This window comes from Centroberyx affinis, unplaced genomic scaffold, assembly GCF_046629955.1.
Source record: "Centroberyx affinis isolate AG114_WGS23_722 - 3 ecotype Tasmania unplaced genomic scaffold, CSIRO-AGI_Caff_v1 ptg001046l_1, whole genome shotgun sequence".
Classification (NCBI taxonomy): domain Eukaryota; kingdom Metazoa; phylum Chordata; class Actinopteri; order Beryciformes; family Berycidae; genus Centroberyx; species Centroberyx affinis.
In genome coordinates this window covers 137,837-161,522 of record NW_027279600.1, presented here as the reverse complement: position 1 = coordinate 161,522, position 23,686 = coordinate 137,837, and the positions used below count along the sequence as shown (strand labels likewise).

Genomic DNA, 23,686 nt, shown 5'->3' with positions numbered 1-23,686 from the left:
ACGCAGCAGCATTGCAGAGCGTGCTGATTTGATTTTAAAGTGGGCTTTAATAGCTGTAACATTAGAGCAGCAAGAGAGGCGGCAGGCGCAGCATCCTCACACCCTGAGCCCCTGTTTCTGTGATGACAGGATAGGAGAGGAGGAGGGGAACAGGTGCAGGATGGGGAGAGCGCAGGCACTTGGGGCAAGGTGACAAATTGGGCAAGAGACAATTTCAGTGATGGAGGAAGCGGGTGCGAAAAAAAATGTGTGTGCCTCTGCATCTCTGTGTCTTTGAGCGTGGTCGAGACACACTTGAAACCGATCCTGGCTGGAATCGCCTGTGCCAGCCAAGCTCTTGGTGAGAGCCCAAGCCGAGTTCTGCTGATTCACTGCAGCGGTCCTGAGGAGGCGGCAGAGGTTGTTGGGTGCAGCACAAGGCAACCCGGATCACCTCTGCCGTGGGCTCGCAGCCCTCTGTGTTGATTCATCGCTGTTTCATTAGGGACCGCTCAGCATGATAATGGTATAAGCTGTGCAGGCTCATTATAACCACAGTTTGGTTACGGACCAACAGAGCTGGATCAGAGAGTATTTTTATGGCTAGATCAGGGAATATTATGGTAGAAGAATGCAGTGTTAGTGTGCAGTGGCACAGGTGTTTGGGACAAAACTGACACTTCTCTTGGTGATGCTACATCATGGCAAGTACTGATGAGAGCTCCCAAGAGATCAATATCACCACACAACTGTTTTTCTGTACACTAAGGACACGGTGTTGGGCTGTTACGATTTATTATTCCATCTTTCTTTCTTTCAGCTGCAGTGAAAAGATGCACCTCAAGGTCTCTTAGTCTTTCAAACACATCATGATTTTTAGCCTTTCAATGTAAATAAAAAATATTGATGGTTGGCATCAGTGTATCGACATAACTGTTGTGGGGGAAAGGTTAGCAATATTATACTATATTGATCCTCAGGACAGTGCAGAGCAGGCTTATTTTTGGCAAAACAGCATGCAGTGTATTTCTGTTTGTGTGTGTGTGTGTGTGTGTGTGTGTGTGTGTGTGTGTGTGTGTGTGTGTGTGTGTAAGCACACTGTTGATATGAGATCTACTCGTGTGCTAAATATGTGCAGATATCAGGTACTGTATATGGAGCAAACCAGACTTTGGTCAAAGAGTGAAAATAATTCTTTGTTGTTTGTTTTAACCTGCCTGGCGTACCAGATGGGTGGGGCTTACAGCATCAGGGACTGTCAGATAAGTTGCCAATCACAAAAGAGAATACCATCTTGACTTTGAAATAGTCTAAACTTGAAGGCATTAATTTCAGTGTGCTATTTGGCAAACCCCACCCAGCTGGTACTCCCAAGAAGATTAAAACTAGGCGCTAAGAATAATTTGCAAATGCTGTTTGATCTAAGTCTGGTGTGAGTGTAGTGCATTGTAGATATGGGGGGTTCGGTCTGAGGCTGTGCAGTTGCTGCAGGATTGTTCCCCCTTCTTAGGTTGGCAGCTTTACTGTTGATCTCCCATGGGTGGTGCTACTGCTGCACTGCCCCCTGCTGGGTCTACACCACACACCACCATTTCCTCAACCAGAATATTGCCTGGCACAGAGAGAGAGAGAAACATTAAAGCTATCAGAGCACTTTGAGAATATCACACTCTGTAGTGTTTCTTGGTGTTGGTTGTAGTAAATGTTGTAGTAGTCTATCCAGAAATGAGCCCAGGACTTAACGCTGTGATGCTGTTCCAATTTATTTTTTACCCTTATTTAACCAGGTAGTCCAATTGAGATTCAAAAGATCTGGTCAAGTAAGAAGCAACTTAACATCAAAGTTGCAGATAAACAACAGATAACTATGTCCATAAGCAAAACTACAGTTAAAATCACATGAGTAAGAAGCTCAAAATTCAATATATGAACGTTCAAAAGGCAGTCGTTCAGTAGAAAGGCCAAGACTAAATAGATCTTGACTTAACAAAGAATATACAGCTCCTGATTCAATTTGCCTTCAGAGACCATTCATAACCATTCAACAATGAATTCTGTAAGAGAGACCATCTCCTTCAGTTTTAAATAAGTTAGCAGTGAGTTCCAATTAGCAGGAGCAGGAGTACACGAAAGCCTTTTGTCCTGATTCAATTCAGACCATAGGATGTCAGTTTCCATTTTCTATATTTGAGACATTTGTCTGACAGCCATTTTCTTTCCTGCAACCCCCCCAGAGGTGACAGTGGTGTATCAGAACGGGCTGCCAGTGATCTCAGTCAGTTTGCCGTCCAGGCGAGAGCGCTGCCAGTTCACCCTTAAGCCACTCAGTGACTGTGTGGGAGTTTTCCTGCAACAGCTCCAGGCAGAAGACAGAGGCATCGACCGGGTAGCCATCTACTCCACAGGTATGCTCCGAAACCCAGAGACACACACACACACATACACATACACACCCCTACCACCGTTTACCCCTGGCAGTTATGTATATACAGGTTGGCACTTGCTTTTAGGTGTTCATCCATTTTCATGTCGACTCTTGATAAGCATTCTGGTACTTGTAGCTTTGCATCAGTGTTTAATACCATTGTGCTGACCATGAAATGATTTCCCAACCCTCGCTCTGCTCAAATGGTTCATTATTCAGGAACAAGTGATACTCAGAGTCTTCCCAGTCTTTCCAGTCTTCTCCAACTCCCAGTGTACAAATGCATCTGCTTTCCCTCAGAGCCTATTTAAATTCAGACAGAAAGCAGTCTGATTTTCATGAGAGGTGAAGGGTGTTTCAACTGGCTAACAATCGGTGTTCTCTCCCCCCCCGAATCCCCCTTCTCTCTTTCTCCAGATGGGGCGAGGGTGGCCTCCTCCACAGGTATAGACATCCTGCTGCTGGATGATTTCAAGCTCGTCATCAATGACACCACACACCTAGTGCGGCCACCGCGGAGAGGTGAGGACAGGCAATAAGAGAGAGGCCGTACTCTGTACTCCTCCCACAGTTAGGGTCACCTCCAATAAGAGGAAGAAGTGGTTTAGTGGATTGCATTAAACCCAGTTTTTGTGTGTTTGTGTTCAGAGCTGCTGGCCCACGAGGAGGCAGAGAGGCTGAACGACGTCAAGTTCCTGGTGCAGCAGCTCTACACCACCCTGCGCATCGAGGAGCACCAACTCAGCAAAGAACGGGAGCTGATTGGACGACTGGAGGACCTCAACTCTCAACTCCGCCCCCTAGAGAAGGTCTAGCTTCCTTTGACACGTGTGACGATCACTTGTCCTCAGCCAAGTAGAGTATTTGCACCCCAGGGCGTCGTATTGATATTCTTGTTGTCGGACATTCAAGTTTATTAGTGTTCACTGCTGTCTAGACTCAACTTGGTGCATACAGCCAAGCGCAATAATTCACAATTCACATTAAGGGTTTTACACAGTCACGTGTCTGACGAATGCCTGAATATTGAAATGTATGTGATTGTTTTTGCAATTTAATTATATATTCATAATTAGCAGCTTCTATCCTTATCAGTGCTGAAAACCTGTAATGTGAATTCTGAATTATTGCACTTGTGTCTCATTAAAAATCTCAGTCTGGTTCTGATATTGCTGTGGCTTGACTGACTGCTTGCTTGTTGACATCTGCGTAGGTGAAGGATGAGTTGAGTAAGAAGGCAGAGCGGCGCACCACCTGGGTGCTGTGGGGCGGCATGGCGTACATGGCCACCCAGTTTGGCATCCTGGCCCGGCTGACCTGGTGGGAGTACTCCTGGGACATCATGGAGCCCGTCACCTACTTCATCACCTACGGCACCGCCATGGCCATGTATGCCTACTTCGTGCTCACACGCCAGGTAAGAGACAACTAGACATGGCAAATCATACAAACGCACACATGCATTTTATGTTGTGATGCTGATGGAGGCTTTCATGTTTCGAGCGCTTTGTTTGGGTGTAAAACCATATTGGTTCTCACTGTAGAGATGGTTAAAAAGCCAGCGGCACATGATCCAAGACATCTATTTGGCTCATATGGAACAAGCATATCAGATAAATATGCAGATGCCAAGCCGTTAAGGGATTTAAAAACCAATAACAGAAATTTAAAATTGATTCTGGAGCTGACTGAGAGCCAGTGTAGTGATTTCAAAAGTGCTGTAATATCATCTGTTGTCCTCAACCTCGTTAAAACCTGTGCTGCCGCATTTTGAATAAATTGTAGGTGACCATTAATTATTTTTTTTAGTGAGATCAGAGAACAGATCATTACAGTAATCTAATCTACTGGCAATAAAACCATCCACTAACTTCTCTGCGTAGACTTGAGAGATAAAACCTCGCACCTTAGCAATAGTTTTTAGGTAATAAACAGCAGATCTGGTGACTTTGTTGACATGAGCTATGAAATTGAATTCGGCATCCAGAATCACCTCTAGGTTTTTTTTACCTGGTGGTTAAACTTAAGGGAAAGGGAGTTGAAGATGGATATCTTGCCAATGTGATTTTCGTCCAAGGACTAGACAACCGGACATAGAGAATATCTGATGAGACCGGTTCCTCTTACAGTGTGTTTGTTCTGTCTCTTTGTAACCTGCAGGAGTATATCTATCCTGATGCCAGAGACAGACAGTATCTGCTGTTCTTCCACAAGGGGGTGAAAAGGACACGCTTCGACATTGAGAAGTACAACAAGCTGAAGGATGACATCGCTGAGGTACGGCCGCTCGCTGAAATCTGTATATTTTCTGACACAAATGGAGCAGCGGAGTCATACTGGGGATTCACACATTTCACACAATGCTTGGATTTGTAGCAGCCATACACACGATACATAGACCTCTTTTCATACCATTCCCCACGCTCTTCCTCTCCATGTTTCTCCTCTCTCACTCTCTCTCTCTCTCTCTCTCTCTCTCTCTCTCCCCCTCTCCTGTCCAGGTGGAGTTGGATCTGAAGCGTCTTCGGGACCCGCTCCAGCTCCAGCTCCCGGTCCAGCAGCTCACCGCCAGTAAAGATTGATGGGAAGAGTGAGGCCCTCCCCTCTGAGCTCCTACATCCCTCCTTACCCCCTCTCCCCCTCCCTGCCCCCCCACCCCACCCTCTCCTCTCCGTCCAACCCCCTGCTCCTCTCTTTTTCCCCCACTATTTAACCCTCCCTCCCACACCCAGTAAGCCCATCCCTTTCTTGACTGTGGGAGGTAGTTTTCTTTTCTTTTTCTTTTTTCTTTTTTTTTTACTTTCCTGACTGAATACTCCAGTTGGAAATTGCAAGTGAAACCGCGTAAAGAGAAGGACGGTGAGAATTAACGGGAACTGAAACCCTCTCACGGCCAAGGATGACGAAAAGGATGATGATGATGCTGATGATGATGATGGAATTAAACTGGGCACTATGGATATGCCTCAAGACTCCAGAGGGGACAGCCTGCAGGAAAAACCCCAGGGGGGCAAACAGGAAGTGTCACACATAGACACGCAGAGGGACAGCCATCTCTGAGTGTGTGTGCGTGCGTGTGTGTGTGTGTGTCAGGTACATTCTGGGGACAATGGGACACCGACCCCGGCCACCCTACGGGTCGACACGGCAGTGTTGTCCTGCTTTTCTAGCAGTCAAACTGTGAACACACACACACACACACACACACACACACACACACACACACACATGCCTGCTCTTGGATGGGGCGGGCTCCAGGGAGGGGCTCTGTCCCACGAATCAAAGTTTACAAGGAAGTCCTCGCCCCGCCCGCTGCTCTCTGCAGGGATGGGGGACAGGGCCAGGGCTCGCGGCAGTCGGACCACTGGGGGACCCTCATCTTCCTGTGGTTAAACTCTGCTGCCCCTCCCTCCCTCCCTCCCTCCCTCCCTGGGCCACGCCCCCCTCCGGGTGACGGACAGCTGCCCAAAGTGTGACCTTTTAACAGGAGCCCGTCTCGGCTTTCACAGGACGCGGGGGGACGACGCCTCGTTTCCTCTTCCTGTTGACGTCCAAGTCTGCGCAAGGATGAGAGTGCTACCGACAAAAACATCACTGTGTGTTCTTTTATTCCAAAAAATATTTTGGCACTTTTTATTTTGAAAGCCATAGTATATTTGTTATGAAAAAGAATATATATATACAATCAAATAAACAGATGAACAGAGGCTAGTTTTTTTCAGTGGGGGGAGGAGCTCTCTTGCAAACATCATTTCATTAGAAATTCATGCGCATCTCCTGAAGATCTCCTGACATTAAGGATCCCCTCGACACTCCAGTGCCCACTCTGTCTCTGTCACACACATATACACACACACACTACATTATATGCATTTACTACCTTGACCTTTCATATCTTTCGACGGTAAACAAACACACATAACATATTCCACAGTACCTACAGATACCTGCAGAACAGCACTGTCCCCCTGTGCATGGCCACTAAAGTAGAACAATGAAGGTAAATAAGGGTGAAAATGGCATTGATGGAGCAACATAAGATACCAATGTGGATCAGGCCATGTATTAAACTTTAAACTTAAACTCATTTTGTGAATACAAAGATTGCCATGGAAGATGCTAAATATAACGTAGGAGTTAAGCTATTAAAGTGTTTTCCAGACATACCCGCAGGCATGCTATAGATTGAGACTTCTGTTGAGCTCTGTGTATATTACGGCTTTAGAAGAAATAAAGCCACATTATGGAGGAATGGGGTTTGAGTAAATGCCTTACAGTACAATATCCCAGTCAAAACATGTTTATTTCCAAATTGGAAGCATTATTCTAACGGGTGTAAACTTACCATTTCCAGAATCTAACAGACTTGCTAACATGAACTGGTCTGTGGTTTAGCAGCATGTAATGTGTATTTCAATGTCTGATTATAAAATAATAATCAAAAGGTGTTACATCATGGAATTTTTCTGTAACCCTCCCTCATGAAGCTTAGCAAGTAGTCAAAAAAAATAACAGAAGGGTACATATTAAAAATACAACAACATGGCATTCATTCATAGGAGGCTTTTCATCCTGAAACAAAGTCAGAGTTCTCTCCTCCCACTGTTGCTGTGTCGCCCCCTGCTCCCTCGATGGTAAGGCAGGGTAGACTGCATGCTATGGTATGCCCTCAGTAGAAATTTGTGAATGTGTAGGAGCATTGTTGCAATTTTGTACTTAATTGGGACAGTTTTCTTTGCCGCATCTAGCTCAAGTCTCATCACCCCAATTGGTTATTTCGAAGATTATAGAAGCCATATCTATGTTGTCCATTCCAGGGATTGTCATCGAACGAGCCTTTGTCAGCTTCAGTTAGTTTTGTGTTCATGGTGAGGATTGGTTGTTCTCTCTCTGACTCGTTCATGTCTAAACAGGTCTCAAAGCCAGCTTTTTCACTCTGAACTGACTGAGACCACTGCAGGTCGCCTCTGGTGAGGGGAAGCACAATGACAGAGACACTAGTTCAACATCATCTTCTGCTTGTTTGTCATGTGTGGACAGCTGGCTTAATCCTGCTGCAGAGATCCCCGTGTTTAACTGCAGATTTTCAATTGAAATGCATGATTTTATGTAAAATCAAGTTACCCATGCTGATCTCAAGGCAGGATTTGGCCTTGTGTGTGTTACCTGGCGTGTGTGTGTGTGTGTGTGTGTGTGTGTGTGTTATCTCCAAGGGAAACGGTGCCTTTTGGATGTTAAAGGATTTAAATGGTATAAAAGATCTGATAAGTGATAACGGGAAGATCATTGAGAAAGTTTGTCTCCGTTGTAATTGGAAAGCAACTTCTGATGTATTAAGGAGGGCTCTTTTTGAATGTTTGTCAGTGGAAATCAGTTCTGCTGTGTGTGTGTGTGTGTGTGCGTGCGCGTGTCTATTTGTTGTATCCACATGTTTTTAAGAGTGCGAGTGTACCGGGGGCAAAGTGCAGATCACCATATCCATGAATCCTTTGCCCCTAATCGCTGCTGGTCAATAGCGGTATAAATCAATTCCGCCCTCATCCCACCTCATAGCAATCAATAGCTTTAAATCCCTTGTTTCTACAATAGGCCAATTTACATACACGCTTTCACACATACACACACACACACACACACAATGTGACGGCGTTTCCTTGGAGATGTACTGTGGAGGAGTGAGAGCTAAGCCCTCTGTCTGCAGTCCAATCCTCCCCACTGCTGTTTCTACACTTCTTTCTCTCCATCATCACCTCCTCCTTTTTATCACGCCATCCACCTTTTTATTACCTTTTTTCGTTTTGTTTTTCTTTCATTTTTTTTTTTTTTTTAAAAACAAAATATATCAAATATAGGGAACTTTATTATAAAGCGGGTGTTGCATGAATGTATGTTTACATGGGAAATTATGTAAAAATAAAAAAGATGATTTATCAAAAAAAAACTGCAAAGATAATTTAAGAACGTTGTTTGTAGAGATTCCTAGATGTAAAGGGCGGCGGACGGGGCTGCGTCTCGGCCCGCGTCTTTAGAATCTGCCCTGCCAAATCGGACTCAATCCCAGCCAACCCACTGCACCCCATCACTGGTCCAGCTCACACACCCCTCATTTACCCCCATCCCCCCCCCCGTGTAGACATGCAGCTTGTATTTATAGTCCCCCAATAGATGGAAAACCAGCCTCCATCCTCGGTGCACCTTAAGGGGATCTCTGTGACCTCTTGACCCCAGTTACTAATGTCCTGGATTGGAGTCCAAAGGGAGGTGTGGGGCGCACTCTGCTCGCATGTCGGGGAACACCTCCCACACGGCCCTCTTTACCTCACTGCTCCTGTCATTTTCATCCACCTCAAGCCTTCTTTCTCCCAATGACATTTATTCTATGTTTTTAAAACCGTGTGTTATGTTTTGAATATCTCTCGTTTGTGTGCACTTACAATAAAATATGTTTAAAATGCCTAAAGAGTGAAGCAGAATATAGGATTGAAATGATCTTGTACCATTCTGACCTCCTACCTTACTTTTATTTTATTTTTATTTTTTTTGGTCTTTTTTTTCTGTTGACATCTGATGCTGTAATGTTGGCAAAAAAAGAGAAAATGTAAAATCCTGTATCATTTATGAAATATGTATAAAAGAGAAATGTAATTCAGTTATCAATAAAATCCTTATCCAGTTTTTGGAGCTGGTGGTCCGGTTGAAGTTTTTGTTTTATCTGGTAGTGAAGACGTTGTGATTAATGAGACACATTACAGATGTTTACAAGCAGCAGCCTGTCAAGGTCCTGACCATCTCCTGCAGTTCTCCTTGGCCTCCAGGTCTTCCTGTACAGGACATCCTATGAAGATAGTCCTGCGGGGAGGAAAAAGACTCTTTTATATACAAGATGGACATGTTGTAACACACCATGGTTATGATCTGATTATGGTCTAATAAAGCTAAATCTAAGCCTAAAACTAGCCATGAAAAAATATATATTTAAGCTTTTATAAAGACTAAAGAGTGTGAAAGACATTTAAAATGAAGCTGGAATCTTTTCCTGCACAGCTAAAAAGTAAAAATCGAAATGAATCTTTTACACTGAAAGTGAATCATTTTGATCGGGAGTGGAGAGAAACTCTCCACTCTCCAGTAATTAACTACCGTAGTAATATATTGATACCTACAGTGTAATGCCCATTTAAAGGCTATTGTCTGTCAGTGTGTAGAGAAAACACCTACCAGTATCTTGAAATTGTTTCCACCTCACCACCTCAAAAGTCAAATCATTAAAACTGACTCCAAATTAATAAAACTGAAAACAAACCTAACCTAAATAAAAGTTGGAAGCTAGTTTAGTCAAAAACTCAAAATGGAACCCAAGATAAAAAACAAGGTAATCACGAAAAATAGAGAACTAGTTACCTTTACACAGTGCAGTTAAAGAAGATATACATTGCTAGAGCAGAGTGCTGACTGAATCTGCCTATGTGGCACAGAGGCAGGAGGCCAGGACAGTGTCTGCTTCCAGGAGTAATCACAAAAGAAGGCTGACATGTTCCACCTCATTTCTTCTAATAGCCTTATTGATTAAAGTATCCATTGATTTAATTACATATGAGAAAAAATAAAAAGAAACTGTGAACGTCAGGTTAGTTTGGGCACCTACTAAGTGAAAGAGGGCCAAGGCTTTAATGTTTTCTGGGTTAGATGAGAACTTACTCACTCTTACTGGCACAGTGTGTCCTCAGCAAAGGTCTCACTCTGCCATACAGTAAATCCTGAATCTTGGTGGGGGTGAAAGATGCTTCAGCTTGACACTCAGCAGATAAGTCAGATCACTACTGCAGATTAGATCATTGCTCTGTCTATACGCACCCTGCAAAACTGGAGGGATAAGAGTATTGGTGACAGAGAGAAGATTTAAGAACACGTGGAGAGATAAACCAAAGTATCATCACTCAAGAAACTCAGTATGAAAGTAATAGAATGATATGTTTGTGTTTTTTTTTATTTAGGATCATGGGTCTGCAGATGGAGAGGACGAGGATGGATCATAGGAGTCTGGATCATAGGAGTCACTGGAAACAATGGGAGGATGGTCCTGTCACTGGATGTTGGGGAGCAGAAGCTGGGGGTCAAGGTGAGACAGACGTTCAGTGTGACACACAAACACAAATACAGGCATGTACCAAGAGATAAGAGGCGCATATTAAAGACTGGCTTCCCCGACTGGACCAGAAGAGCTTCACACACATACACACACACACAGGCTGGAGCTTGGATTATCATCTTCAATCCTGAGAAAACACATCATGATGTTGTTCCTGCTAACCATTCTGCTACAGGACACACTTGCTGTTGCAGCTGTAGGTGAGTGCAATATTTCCCATGTTTACACTCAATACAAACAAGTATCCCATGATCTCTGTAAGATAAGATCATAATCACACCATTGTAGAACAATCGTTCTCTAGCGATCCGCAGTCACCTTTCATTTATAGATTTCTATTCAAACTATTGATTCCTTATGGAGAACAATGAAATGGGTACTGCAGATCTATTACATTGATAAGTCTCGGAGAGCCTCATATATACTGATGAGCTGTTTTAGTCTTCTCATGTTCCCTTAATGGCCATATTAAGTCATTCTAGTCCCTCCTAGAAGATATAGAGCATCCATTAGCATACACCAGCTTGAGTCAGCTGTGTCCTCTGCCCCCACTGTGCTGCTCTAGCCGGAGAGTAATTGATCAATCGTACGTCTCGAAAAACAGCCATTTATACTGTCGGCAGCCCAGGCCGCGGATTGATCCCTATGCTGTAATCCGGGGAGCAGGTAGAGGCAAGATGAATTGTCCATTAGTGGTTGGAGGGTTGAGAGTGAAGACAGAGGGACTTTCAAAGAAAATGATGTGTGCGGTGAGATCATTTCACGGCCATAAAATTAGTCCCTGCTCCCACAACGTTTCCTCTCAGCTTTGGGGACTCAGGTGCAGTCAGTAAATGTCTATAACCATGAGTTGTTGTTAGTGTGTTTTCCCTGTGTGTGTGTGTGAGTTTTCATGTTTGCATTTGTAACTGCAGAGATGGAGAAAGGAATGGTGGTGTTAGGCTACTTGAGGCTGCTTGTTGGCTTTATCCTCAGCGTAAACCTCTGGTCAGTGTTGGCTCCAGTTCTTCCTTTAGACACGAGCCAGAAAATACTCCTGCAAAGTCAATTTGATACATATCATAGGACAGGGTAAACATGCATCTGTGTGTTTTTCTATGGAGCAATGAAAGGCTACAGTATTGGTCAGAGTGGTGTGCAGTGGTGGGTACTGCTCCAGTAAAGCTGCCATGTCTCTTACTCCTGGCCTGTCAGTGAAGATGCTTTGCTACTGGGGGACATTACACTCCTGCTGTTTCACACCCAACCACCATCCACCCCTCCGCTGATGCCCAGTGATTAACACTCGTTCTCACCCTCGTCTGCGTCCCTCCCATCATCCCTCATGTCTTCTTGGCCAGCTTGGACTTAAGTCTAGCTCTTAATTAGACAGTTGAGTGGGTATACAGAGCATGGAGGGAGGAGAGGCTATCGATTGTTTTGTTGCACTTTGTTTACTCAGCTCGTTCATTTCACTCCCGATTCTGCACGACCGGCTGCAGTGAAAAGACTCATCATTGACAGAGCTTGTTGGATGGAGACTCCTTTGTGGACGGCCTGTTGGCTCTTAGTTTGATTAGAATTGACTAAACAGGTGTAATACTTTATCTTGACAGTCCAAAAGGTCGCTTCAACGTAACAAGTTTGACCAAGTGACCAGTATTGATGTAGCCTAGATAGGACATGGAAACAGATAGGGGGTTCATGTCTGCAGAAAATGACTGAGCTTGAGATTTGAATCATACTAACTGACCCAACTTCTATCCTCTCCATCCTCCCTATCCCTCAGCAAAAGGCATCCAATGTTCACTTATCCTAAACATTTACAATTATGTCATCTTGGCTAACCCAACATTTCTTCCTCACTCCACCCATGTGTCTCAGCCTTGGACCCGTGCTCGGCCTACATCAGCCTGAACGAACCGTGGAGGAACACCGAGTACCACGTCAACCAGTCCTCCGGCGTGCCCCTGTGCGACAGCCACGTGTCGGGGGAGTGGTACCGCTTCACCGGCATGGCCGGCGACGCCATGCCCACCTTCTGCATCTCGGAGAACCTCTGCGGCACCCACGCTCCCATCTGGCTCAACGGCAGCCACCCACAGCCCCGTGATGGCATCGTCACCCTGTCCGTGTGCGCCAGCTTCAATGACAACTGCTGCCACTGGAACGCCAGTGTGGAAGTGAAAGCCTGCGCCGGCGGCTACTACGTCTACCGTCTACCCAGACCCTCAGTCTGCTTCCATGTTTACTGTGGCCGTGAGTGAGGATGTCTCGATGTGTAAAAAGTCCATTCAGTGTGTGCTGCAACTGTGTGGCTTGTTGATTTCCCTGTATGTTGCTGTATTGATATGTGCAGGATTTTATTTTCTTACCCCTCCCTGTATTTGTGTCAGATTTCTATGACATCTGTGATGAGGTGGAGTGCAAAGGTCCCCGGTGTCCCGAGTCAGAGTGTCGCTGCCCCCCTGGAACTGTCCTGGGACCTGACAGACAGACATGCCTGGGTGAGACAGAGTGCAAGGAAGAGGCAGCTCAGATAAAGAAGTTGCACAACAGAAGAAGATAAGGGAGGGAACATGGAAGAGGAACAGGCTGGGAATGTGTCTCTGAGAAACAATAACAAGAGCAATAAATCACTGGGTGGATTTACACACACACCCATTGTTCTGGCAGATAGTTCATATCCCAATTAAGGTCTTATTCCGGATAATCTGTTTACGTACGTCTTCATATCCAAATATCCATGTACTGTATGCATGCTTTAATAGGATATTCACAATATAACCATGAAGGCAGAATGAACACAGACATCATAACCCAACAGTTAACAGGGTAAAGTGGTCTTTGCTTCAGTATCCAGACTAGGACCATCAACCAGAGAAACCAGGTTCAAGCCCCTGTGTAAGTAAGCATCTGGTCTGCTGAAGTGTCCTTGAGCAAGATACTGAATCCCTACCAGCTCCAACCTGCTGTTCTGCAGTTGATCCTGACCTATGACCTCACGTTTGGGATATCATTCTTCTCACCCACATTTTCCTAGTTTGCCCTGGGATTCAAACCAGCAACTTTCTGGTTCACAAGCCTGCTTCTCTAGAGGTTTCCACTGCCCCAAACTGTCATCCTAGCTATCATATCTGGTTTTCTAATTACTGGGATATGAACTTATCCTGGCTAGTGTAAATGGGATATGACATTTATATGTGTCAATTCTTTAACTGGATGCTTAAATACCCCAAATAATATTGGAAGATTAATTTGCATGTAAACGCAGTGAAACAGGAGGGGTGATACTACAATAACAAAGCCCGATGAGGGAGGAAGCAATTGTCTGTTGTATTTGCTGAGTCAACTCAAGGTGGAGGAGGTGCACAGCACGGGGTGGGGAGGTGGGGGGTAGAGGGCACTTCACTGAGACTACACTGCACTGTACACCTAATGATGGGTGACAAGTATGCTATGGGAGCCCAGCCAGCCTGAAAACGGCCATTATCTCATTATTCACCCATCAAGCAAATCTGTCTTGCCCACTCTGAGAAATTACTTCTCTCTTCTTCATTTCTCTCTCCTCAATCAATGTCTCTTTCTTCACTCTATTGATGTCGGCCCTCTCTTTCTCCCCCCTCCGACCGCTCACTTTTTTCAATCCTTCATTTCATCCTTTCACCATTTCTTTATCTGTCCTCGCAGTCGTATTTTAAAGTCAATTTATTACTCTTCTGTGGAACACTATCTGTACTGACCTGAGCGGGCAAACCCCACCCATCTGGTTCTCATACTCCAAGCATACAAAAATCATTTGCAAATACTATCTGACCCGGGTGTGGTGTGTCCCATGTGCAGATGTGAATGAATGTGAGAAGGGGAACGGGGGGTGTGCGGAGGTGTGTGTGAACACCAAAGGCTCCAGTCGTTGTGAGTGTGGGCCGGGCCGTGTGCTGGACGAGGATGGACGCAACTGCAGAGGTATATTTATAAGGACCTACTGGTATTTTAATGGCACAGCAGTCAGCATAGGACAGAGATAATTAAGCCGGGGAACCACACAGTGTGCTTTATCTCTGCCTCTCCCTGTCTTGCTCCATGCAGAGATAGAAGGCTGTCACGCTAACAATGGAGGCTGCAGCCATGGCTGCTCCTCGCTGCTGGACTCCTATCAGTGCCGCTGTCCCCGAGGGCTCGAATTGGGAGAGGACAAACGCACATGCCAGGGTGGGAGCAGTGTGTGTGTGTGTGTGTGTGTGTGTGTGTCAGAGTCTGATAAACTGACAGATAGACTGAGAAAGATGCACACTTTATCTAAAAAGATAGGTACTGATATGTACTGTAGATAGTACCAATATGGGTATGTTTTTTAAGGACAATACTGATATTTTTAGACAGAAGTCATCTGTAGCTGATATTTTGTGCCAATATTCAATATCTTTCAATTTGACCATTTTTATACTAAAATTTCCCACAAAATGGCAGTGTAGAATCACTCCTGAAACAACATTTAGACCATCATACAAAACTAAAACTCACCACTGAAATCCAGACTAATGAAATTCTTTTAGGTGGCTTTAGGTAGCTCAGGGGGGCTGACCCCACCCATTCAAAGGTAGGGGACACATTAAGCCTTTAAATGGAAAAGTAATTGAACAATTAAATGACTAAACAAAATGTGCAAAGAAAATCTAATTTCACTGCAGGTTTTATATCTGTCCAACCCTAGGTGATAGCTTTTATTCTTTCCCATTAGGTAGACAATCCAGTGTCAGGCTGAATAGATGAAGAACTCTTGTGTTTCCCTGTCAAAATGTATTAATTCAAAACTATAGCCCAGATCTCATCCCTACAATGGCACAGTATCTTGCTTTCCCGCTATATGGACTGATTGTATGGTCTGTTTTTATCCCATGATGATGTACTGTATGTGTTTTTATCTTAAACTGCTGTATCCATATTCTGTTTTTATGCCCCTTGTGATTTGTGCCATTATATCTTACTCTGGGATCGCAGTATGTCATGCACACGTTCCACAGTGTAAATGTCTTTTCTTCTCTGCCTGTCTGCTCCCCTGACCTGCAGTGCCAGTCCAGTGTGACTCCAGCTCTATTAAAGTGTCAGTCCCTAAGGACCTGGTAGGAGGGTTGGAGCTGTTCCTGTCCAACTCCTCTTGCCGTGGCGTCTCCAACGGCACACACATCAACCTCAGCTTCAGCCTCAAGACCTGCGGCACCGTGGTGGAGGTCAGAACTGCCGAGTTTGGGCTTAGGTAGCAGAGGTTCTGAGACTGAATGAGCAAAGGGCTCATTACGGCTGTACGGCTTGGGGACAAGGGATTATATTATTATTAATATTACATTACTTGGAGAAATATTTGATCATTACATGACTCTTAAAAATGTTGAACCTTGACGGATAAGTTTGGCGATTTTGGACCTTTTGGATATATAATTTGTCTGACCTGCAGAGAATATTGACTCCCCAACTCAGCTGTCGGTTGAAACAGTCCAAATGAGGTTTGTCAAAATATCCCCAAAAAAGCCATTTGTAGGATCCACGAGGGAGTTGAGAGTAAACAATTGCACATGGAGCCAGGTAGAGTTTGGTAGAAGACTAAACAGTGGAACAGAGTGGAAATGGTGCGGTGCTGCTGCTTTCCGGGCTGTGGATAGAAATATGTTGGTTGGTCGCCATATCATTTTCACAGACTGGCTTTTTTGGAGATTTTTGACATATCCCATTTGGACTCATTGTTAGTAGCAAAAGGCCTAGCAATGGAGCTCGTCATTTCACTGACTTGTGAGTCAATTCTCTGTAGGTCCAAGTAGGCCTACTACAGGTATGTAAGAGACAAATTATATATAGGTCCAAAATTGCTGAACTTATCCTTTAAATGTGGGTTTTGAGATTATCACTGACTGGAAATGCCACTGAAGCCATGTAAACTGAATCTTGACACCCAGGTGACTGATGACAAGATTGTGGGGACCAACCTGGTGACGGGCCTCCCAAAGAGCAGCCCGGGCAGCAGCAGGGACATGATCGTCCGCACCAGCAAGCTACTGCTCCCGGTCACCTGTGAGTTCCCCAGGGAGTACCAGGTGTCGGACGGCTACGAGGCAAGCCTGCGCAGCTCGGCCCTGGAGCTGGCCGGCCACAGCGAGGGCGTCTTCCCCTTCTCCCTGGAGCTCTTCAAGAGCGCCGAGTTCTCTGAGCCGTACCGCGCCCCGCCCCAGCTCCGCCTGCATGACTCCCTGTTCTTTGGGGTGGAGCCCAGGGAGCGGGTCGAGGGGCTAGCCGCCCTGGTGGACAGCTGCTTCGCTACACCAAGCCCCAAGGCTGACCAGGCCCTGAAGTATTACCTCATCAAAGACGGGTGAATAGTATGGAGCTCTTATCAATCTCTATGTCACATCATTCTGCACATTGGTACCCCACCTGTTACAATAGGTAGGTACATAACTAGATTTCTGTTGCACTCTCTACTACCAATTTATAGAATACAATAGTGATTCAATCTATACCTAAGTTCATGAAACACAACACAGTTCATGAAAGCTTTGGCCTTTGTTGTATGTGCTGTTCTAAGCACCAGGTGTCTGGTAGGTCTTTTCGATGACAAATCCTCTGCTGCACAGGGAGTGATGTGTTTTAAGTTACCGGAAGCAGCAACAGCAGTTTGTTTGGAATAAATAGAAGATCTCAGTAGTATGAGCAGCGGTTGCCACCGGCTGAACAGACGAAGAAAAGAGCGCCACCTACAGAAAGTCAAACTTTGAGGTGATCTCTGGGAAGTGCAGTGCAGAAACACCACAGCAATGAGCGCTGAGCACCAAAGATGTCACCAAAATAAACAAAATCTTGAAGTGTCTTGCTCATGAGTACAATGGAACTTGCAGTAGTATCATCTCTTGCAGCAGTATCATCTCAGTTATTAATGGCAGCATTGGTTTCAGGCCTGCGACAGAGACAGCCCTTAATGAGCGTCAACAATATCAGAAGCTACCGCAGCCTTCCCACAAGACCTTACAGTCAGCATCTTGACAGTTATAGGACAGGAAAGCTCCAGTCCCTCAGTGGAATGCAAAGTGAAAAGTGTCAGTGGCCTCTCACTCTGATTTATGTGGAGAGAAAACAGAAGAATGGTTTGGGTAGAGAAATCGAAACACAGAACTACCTCATCATCTGGGAAACACTCGATTTTGGCAAACTGTTTCTCCCCTGACTCCGGAGAGACAGGTTTCGTCTAGCTATTATATGGACGCCATGCTAGAACGGCACAGCAGGGCTATAATCTATTTTCACGATTTCCGATTAAAAATACAACAGTGCTTCTGAGCCTGAAGGCAGCTAACGGTGATGAAGCAGCTTGTTAGAAACATATATATTTGGATCAGTGAGTATTGTGTTAAGATATTGACTGCATGCGTAACTCTTTCCCCTCTGTGGCTTCCTCTCCAGGTGCATCTCAGATGAAACAGTGAGGCAGTTCTCATCCAAGGACCAACTCTCCAAACACTACCAGGTCCCTGTGTTCAAGTTCATTGGCAAGGACAACCGAGTGAGTAAGAGAACCATGCTGGGAGCCAGCTGGCAAGTGTGTGTGTGTGTGTGTGTGTGTGTGGTGCATGCTTATGTCTGTGTAGTGGCATATTGTTTAGACTATTTTTCTAGACAGCATACATTGTATCTTATGTGTGTGAATCAGCAGTTCTTTTTTGAACGCTGGTGGTGTTACGCATCTCTCTCTCTCTGCTTACAAGAAGCCTGTCTGCTGTTAAACTGTGTGTGTGTGTGTGTGTGTGTGTGTGTGTGTGTGTGTGTGTGTGTTTACAGGAAGTGTTCCTCCACTGCCGGGTGCTAGTATGTGGGGCAGGAGACTCTCGCTGTGCTCAGCGCTGTCGGGGACGAGTGCGCCGGGAGCTTTGGACCAGTGATCCTCAGAACCAGCGGATTCTAAGCGGAGGCCCCATCTTCATCCTGCCTGAGCCGTGACACCCACATACAGCCATCCACACAAAAACGCCAGTGAAACACCATGAAGGAGCATGACGTAGTATAAGAGCACCCACCAGCAGGCTGAAGCCAGGATTACAGAGGCACATACTCAAAATCAGAGAGGCAAAGAAAGTTGTAGAGTAAGGGAGATGACCACCATAATAGTTTATTTGGTGTACAATAAATAGGCACAGAAATGTATGTATACACACACAGAGGAGTCAGTCGTGCTCGTCCCTTTGAACGTCCCACATGTACAAACACACATGCAAAGGTGTATACACTCCTCCCTTCATTCCTATACAAGTCCCAATGCCAGTCACGCTGCTGTGGTTTGCTGGAACTCTGGTTAATACAGACCAAGTTTGTGCGCCTCTGCCGCTTTGCCCAACAGCACAATTTACTGACATTAAAGTGACTGACATTTCTATTAGAAATCATTTGGAGAGGGGCCACAGTTCATTTGTAACTACCACAGCATGAAGGATGTTTTTCTAGGTCAGAGTTGCAGGCATTTTTCAAGCCTGATTACAGATTTAGTGCATTTATGAAAATGGTTTATATTTCATACCAACATAGATTTGAAAAATACATGTAGAACATCCATGGATACATTTTGCCTCATTTTCTAAGTATATATTCTCGATGTTTGGCGAGCACGTCACACAGTCCTGTGTGGTGGAAAAGAAATATCCGTGCCTAGAAATTATGCATGCACTTCATCACTCTGGCAATTAATATGCACTTAATCACGTCAGATACATTACAATTAGTAATGTATTTATTCATAGAAAAATAACAAGAAGGCAAATAACTTACAAACATTAACAGAGTAGCAGTAATAGATTACATTACATTTACATGGCACTGGCTTGTTTTGTGCAGTCTGGCTTGATAACTTTCACATACCGGTATACAAGGGACAAATTGCTCCAGCATAATGAACTTGTGTCTTGCTAGAGGAAATTAATCCAACTAAAATAACCTCCCCATCAGGCACATCTTTGGAGTCATCAAAATAATTTATGGTAATGGAGTCATAGTCTTGGCCTAAAAATGAAGTTGAATATGGAGAACAAATGTTGGAGGATATAATATGCATGAGCAATTTATTAATTTTCTGAAAACGAGCTGGTCATATTCAGATACTTAATATTCGCTAGTGCTGCATATAGATAAAACCTATGAAACTCTTCATTTGCATTTCCCATTTATACCCTTTTCAACTCCCAGGCTCTGAATCTTGAGAGGCTTCTTGTTGTGTGTTTAAATTTGTGAAGTATTTCCTCTTTGACAAAAAGTCTATAAATATGTATTCTGTGGAAACACCCTTGACTCTGTCATTTGTCCTGTGAAACACTGTAAGTGTGCAGGAGTGGTCCAAGGCGCTTCTGTCACAGTTCATCCTTCTCCTCTCCCTCACAGAAGCACGCTGCCCTCTGGCTGTTCATGTAAGGCCTGCACCCGAGCGTCCACACTGTGTTGTATAGGCCATCTGCCACTGACTCACAGGCTGAGAGAGAGAGAGAGAGAGAGAGGGACAGAGAGAGAGAGAAAGTGAGGCAGAGTTTAATAACTTACTTCATAATTAAGTAATAATCAAACAATTACAGTATTTGAGCAGAGGTGGGGACTTGAGTCACATGACTTGGACTCAAGTCACATTTTTAATTGCTTGAGACTTGACTTGATGCATGAAGAGAAGACTTGAGACGTGACTTGGGACTTGACTTTGATTTTGTATTTTGATGACTTGAAAAGTGTTGACAAAAGATCTTGTGTTTGTGTAAATGACTTAGATTGAAAGTGGTGAGATTTGTTCCAGCAGACGACTGAATTTAAATTCTGTTACAAATCAAGTAGTACAAATCAAACTAATGATGAACTTACCAAGTTTTTATCCTATTAAAACCATATTGCATTAAAAAGTCCTAGATATTTTGTTTTCTTTACGATATGAAAATGATACTGGACTCTTGATTTGTTCTGGCTTGAGACTTGACATTAATGACATGGACTTGACTTGGATTCTACATATAGGCATGGGACTTGACTTGAGACTTGTGCCTCAAGATTTGAGACCGACTTGGGACTTGATCAAAGTTGACTTGGTCACACCTCTGTATTTGAGATATTGCTGGCAGTCATATTAACACAGTCCAATATGTCTTGCAATAACACCTGTCTGAGCATGTGGGAGAAGGTCTGAAAACATCTCACCTTGGACCTTGGACACAAAGCCCAGACTCTTCTTGAGGTCGGAGCAGATGCCATGCAGGCACCAGCGAAACTTGGAGTCACAGCGGTACTTGCTGGTGCCACAAGTGTCGTAGCACACATCAAGCTGGTCACAGCACTTGGTCATGGCAGGGATTCCTAGGTCAAGCTGTCACATGAAAGCACCATATTGAATTAGAGCAGTGTATGCATACAGAAGTCATGACTATTATGTGAGCTTAATGAAGAAGTGTTGGTGCTTTTAACAGGCCACATACAGCTCTGTCTACCTGAAATACCCCTAGAGAGGTGACGCAGCCGTTGGGCTCTGGGACCTGGTAGCCAGGGCGAGGTTGAGGATCTTTTCCTGAAAAAATAGTGAAGATCCATCCATAGGAATTAGTGGAGGTACATTGACAGACTAATGTTATTACCTAGTCCCAATCATGGATCTCTAGCTCTGTTTTGGCTTTGTTGAGCTTGTCACGTAAACCCAGTGTTTCCCCTATATATATTCTACTGTGTGTACTGCCATGCTAAAAATATTTTCAAAATAGGCCTAATTGTATTTTTGGACGAAATGGTCTCACTTGGTACACTATAAGTTGCTATGCACTGAGGACTGTTAGGACCAGTATTTCTAGGCGCTGGTGGTGTTTTTTATTTTTTAAAATTTTTTTTTTTTATCAAATGTTGCCTATTTCTGTCGTGACGCACCTTGATCAACGTGACAAACAGCAACGTGTGGTCGCGCGGACAGAGCGTGGGAAACACACAGACATGCTACTGCCTGTATTATCATTCAGTCATTTCCTGTCACGTCAGAACTTCTGAGTACCTCAGAGGGTTTCAGGTGTGTGTGCATCTTTATCTACAAACTGCAACCTGTTAGAGAAACTCTGTATGGATTGTGTAACAGCTATTAAGTATTTGTTCTTACAGCTATCTCCCTGACTGATAACCAGAATGTATTCACATGCCATGGTTCAATCTCAGCAGCCAGAGGGCCAAATCAGTTATCTTAGATCATGGATTTCAAGTAATCAATGGCTGATAAACTGATATCAGAGGGGAAAATACATTTGAGAGGAAAAGTGAGCCAAGAAAATAATAAATCTATCATGTCAAAAGCAATGATGGATTGGCCAGCGTTAACACTTAATTGAAAAACTGCTGTGTGCATGAAGCGACATTAGGATTCTTTAACAAAGTTACAGTATTTGAAGTACATGCACGCTCATATATATATATATAAAGACTCTTACCATATCTGCAGCGGTACTGGCACACACCATCGCGGCCCCCCACCAGCTCCACCAGAGAGTCAAAGTATCCGTTGATAGTCTGGAAACTGCCTCTAATGGAGTTGAGCCCCCAACCAGAAGCCTCTTCTTGGGCCAAGGGCCTGCCGAGGGACTGGTCCGCCTGGACCGCCTCGATCTCATTCCCCTCCTCCTCAGCAGGTTCCTCCTGGGCCAGAGCTTCACCAGTGAGGGCCTCCCCAGCAGGGGCATCTGCAGCAGGCATGTCGCCCATCGTAGTAAAAGTGTCTGTCCCGGCTGGTTCCTCGGCGGCTGGGTTATCAGCTGCAGGTGTTTCAGCTACTACCTCATCACCAACTAGGGTTTCAGCGACGGGGTCCTCAGCTGCAGGGGAATCAGCTAGTGGGACATCCTCAGTTTGGGTATTGGACTCAGCTACTTGCTCTTCAGCTACAGGCTCATCAGCCACTGGTCTTCCCGCATCCAGGTCCACAGCTGCAGGAGCATCTCCCACAATACCATCAGCACCCATGGGTTCAACAGCAGCAGTGTCCACAGCGGGGGCCTCCTCCTCCTCGTTTGCTTGGTAGTGGCCCAGAGTGGCACACATGCCTGAAGACAGGCAGAGGACAAGCAGGACCACAGACCGGGGCAGCATGGTGTCAGGCTGGCAACGACCCAAGCGAAGGAAGCGAGATGTTGTTTAAAGAGTGAGAGGAGCTTACACAGCACTTCAGGGAAGACGTTACCTAATGAGCGAGTTGAGGTGGGTTGGTCCAGGCCCACCTTTCGCCACAATAAAAGCCTCAAAACTTCTCTAGCCGCAGCGTGTCTGTCTGTGTCTATAATTGTTGTCCTTTCAACGACCCCCAAAATACGTCTTTTTAACTTTCACTTTAGCCCAAAACGGATGTGGACAGACAGCAGACACGGTCTTCTCAGTGACTTTTCGACCAAAACACTCTTCTACTGGCTCTATCTGTGAGCCACGGTGCAGACTTTGACCGCTGATTAGATCAGGCAGACAGCGAGGCACTCTGTGATGTTGGGGGCAAAGGCCACCCTCCATATCTCCAAAAGAAAGGGATAGCTTCTGTGAGCCCCCCTGATTTATTCAACCCCAACACTTCCAGTACTTCATTAATCATTCTGTGTAATTCTTGAACATATCAAAGGAGTAATTTCATCACATTATTGTCAGCAAAGCTCTAATCGGATTCCTATGACTCAGAAGTCACAAGGAGCTCGAGCCCAGAGGAAAAGCTCTTCGTATTAATTTTAACACTCAGCACATTTGATGCTGGCATTTGGGCCTGTGACCTTTATCAAGACATCATGGACTTCAGATGATCTTCGCTGTGTTTTGATAAAGGTCACAGACAGACACTTCAATGCTGAATAAGTACAAAGACAAACTATTCTTTTATTCAAATGGAATAATGACGATGATTGTGGATCTTTCAAAGTTAAAAAATCAACCATGGACATTTTTGGATATCACCCTTTCAAGTACAATCTCTAGTGTGTTACTGCTGCCCTCTAGTGTTGGAGGAGTAATGTGCTCATTAATGCTGTTGAAATGGTGTCTGTTTTGTCCTTTTTTTGTAGCTCTCCGACAAACAAGGGCTATCTCACTGATAACACCTTTGGATTATGTAATGACTTAAAGGGGTATACCACAAATTTTCG

General features: G+C 44.7%; 3 protein-coding genes across 4 annotated transcripts in view; 2 read left to right on the top strand and 1 right to left on the bottom strand.

The window, feature by feature from the left end:
- The window catches only part of mcu (mitochondrial calcium uniporter), a 55,749-nt gene extending 46,686 nt beyond the window's left edge, over nucleotides 1–9,063 (top strand). For both annotated transcript variants that reach the window (XM_071522944.1, XM_071522942.1), the window contains exons 4-9: nucleotides 2,214–2,384; nucleotides 2,822–2,926; nucleotides 3,053–3,213; nucleotides 3,618–3,821; nucleotides 4,565–4,681; nucleotides 4,906–9,063. In XM_071522944.1, coding sequence (XP_071379045.1) covers nucleotides 2,214–2,384; nucleotides 2,822–2,926; nucleotides 3,053–3,213; nucleotides 3,618–3,821; nucleotides 4,565–4,681; nucleotides 4,906–4,986 — 839 coding nt within the window. In that variant the 3' untranslated portion in view covers nucleotides 4,987–9,063. The remainder of the gene's footprint in view (nucleotides 1–2,213; nucleotides 2,385–2,821; nucleotides 2,927–3,052; nucleotides 3,214–3,617; nucleotides 3,822–4,564; nucleotides 4,682–4,905) is intronic.
- Nucleotides 9,064–10,686: 1,623 nt separating this feature from the next.
- oit3 (oncoprotein induced transcript 3) lies at nucleotides 10,687–18,515 on the top strand. Its single transcript, XM_071522947.1, has 9 exons — nucleotides 10,687–10,753; nucleotides 12,417–12,791; nucleotides 12,929–13,039; nucleotides 14,376–14,498; nucleotides 14,622–14,744; nucleotides 15,603–15,763; nucleotides 16,484–16,896; nucleotides 17,982–18,081; nucleotides 18,357–18,515. Exons 1-9 carry the CDS (start codon nucleotides 10,696–10,698, stop codon nucleotides 18,513–18,515), a joined length of 1,623 nt encoding a protein of 540 aa, XP_071379048.1. The 5' UTR covers nucleotides 10,687–10,695.
- A 1,397-nt stretch (nucleotides 18,516–19,912) lies between these two features.
- On the bottom strand, nucleotides 19,913–22,655 carry pla2g12b (phospholipase A2, group XIIB). Its single transcript, XM_071522927.1, has 4 exons — nucleotides 22,001–22,655; nucleotides 21,014–21,102; nucleotides 20,739–20,904; nucleotides 19,913–20,031 (listed from the first exon to the last, which is right to left on the bottom strand). The coding sequence occupies exons 1-4, from the start codon at nucleotides 22,653–22,655 to the stop codon at nucleotides 19,913–19,915; spliced, it is 1,029 nt and encodes a 342-aa protein (XP_071379028.1).
- Nucleotides 22,656–23,686: the final 1,031 nt, after the last annotated feature.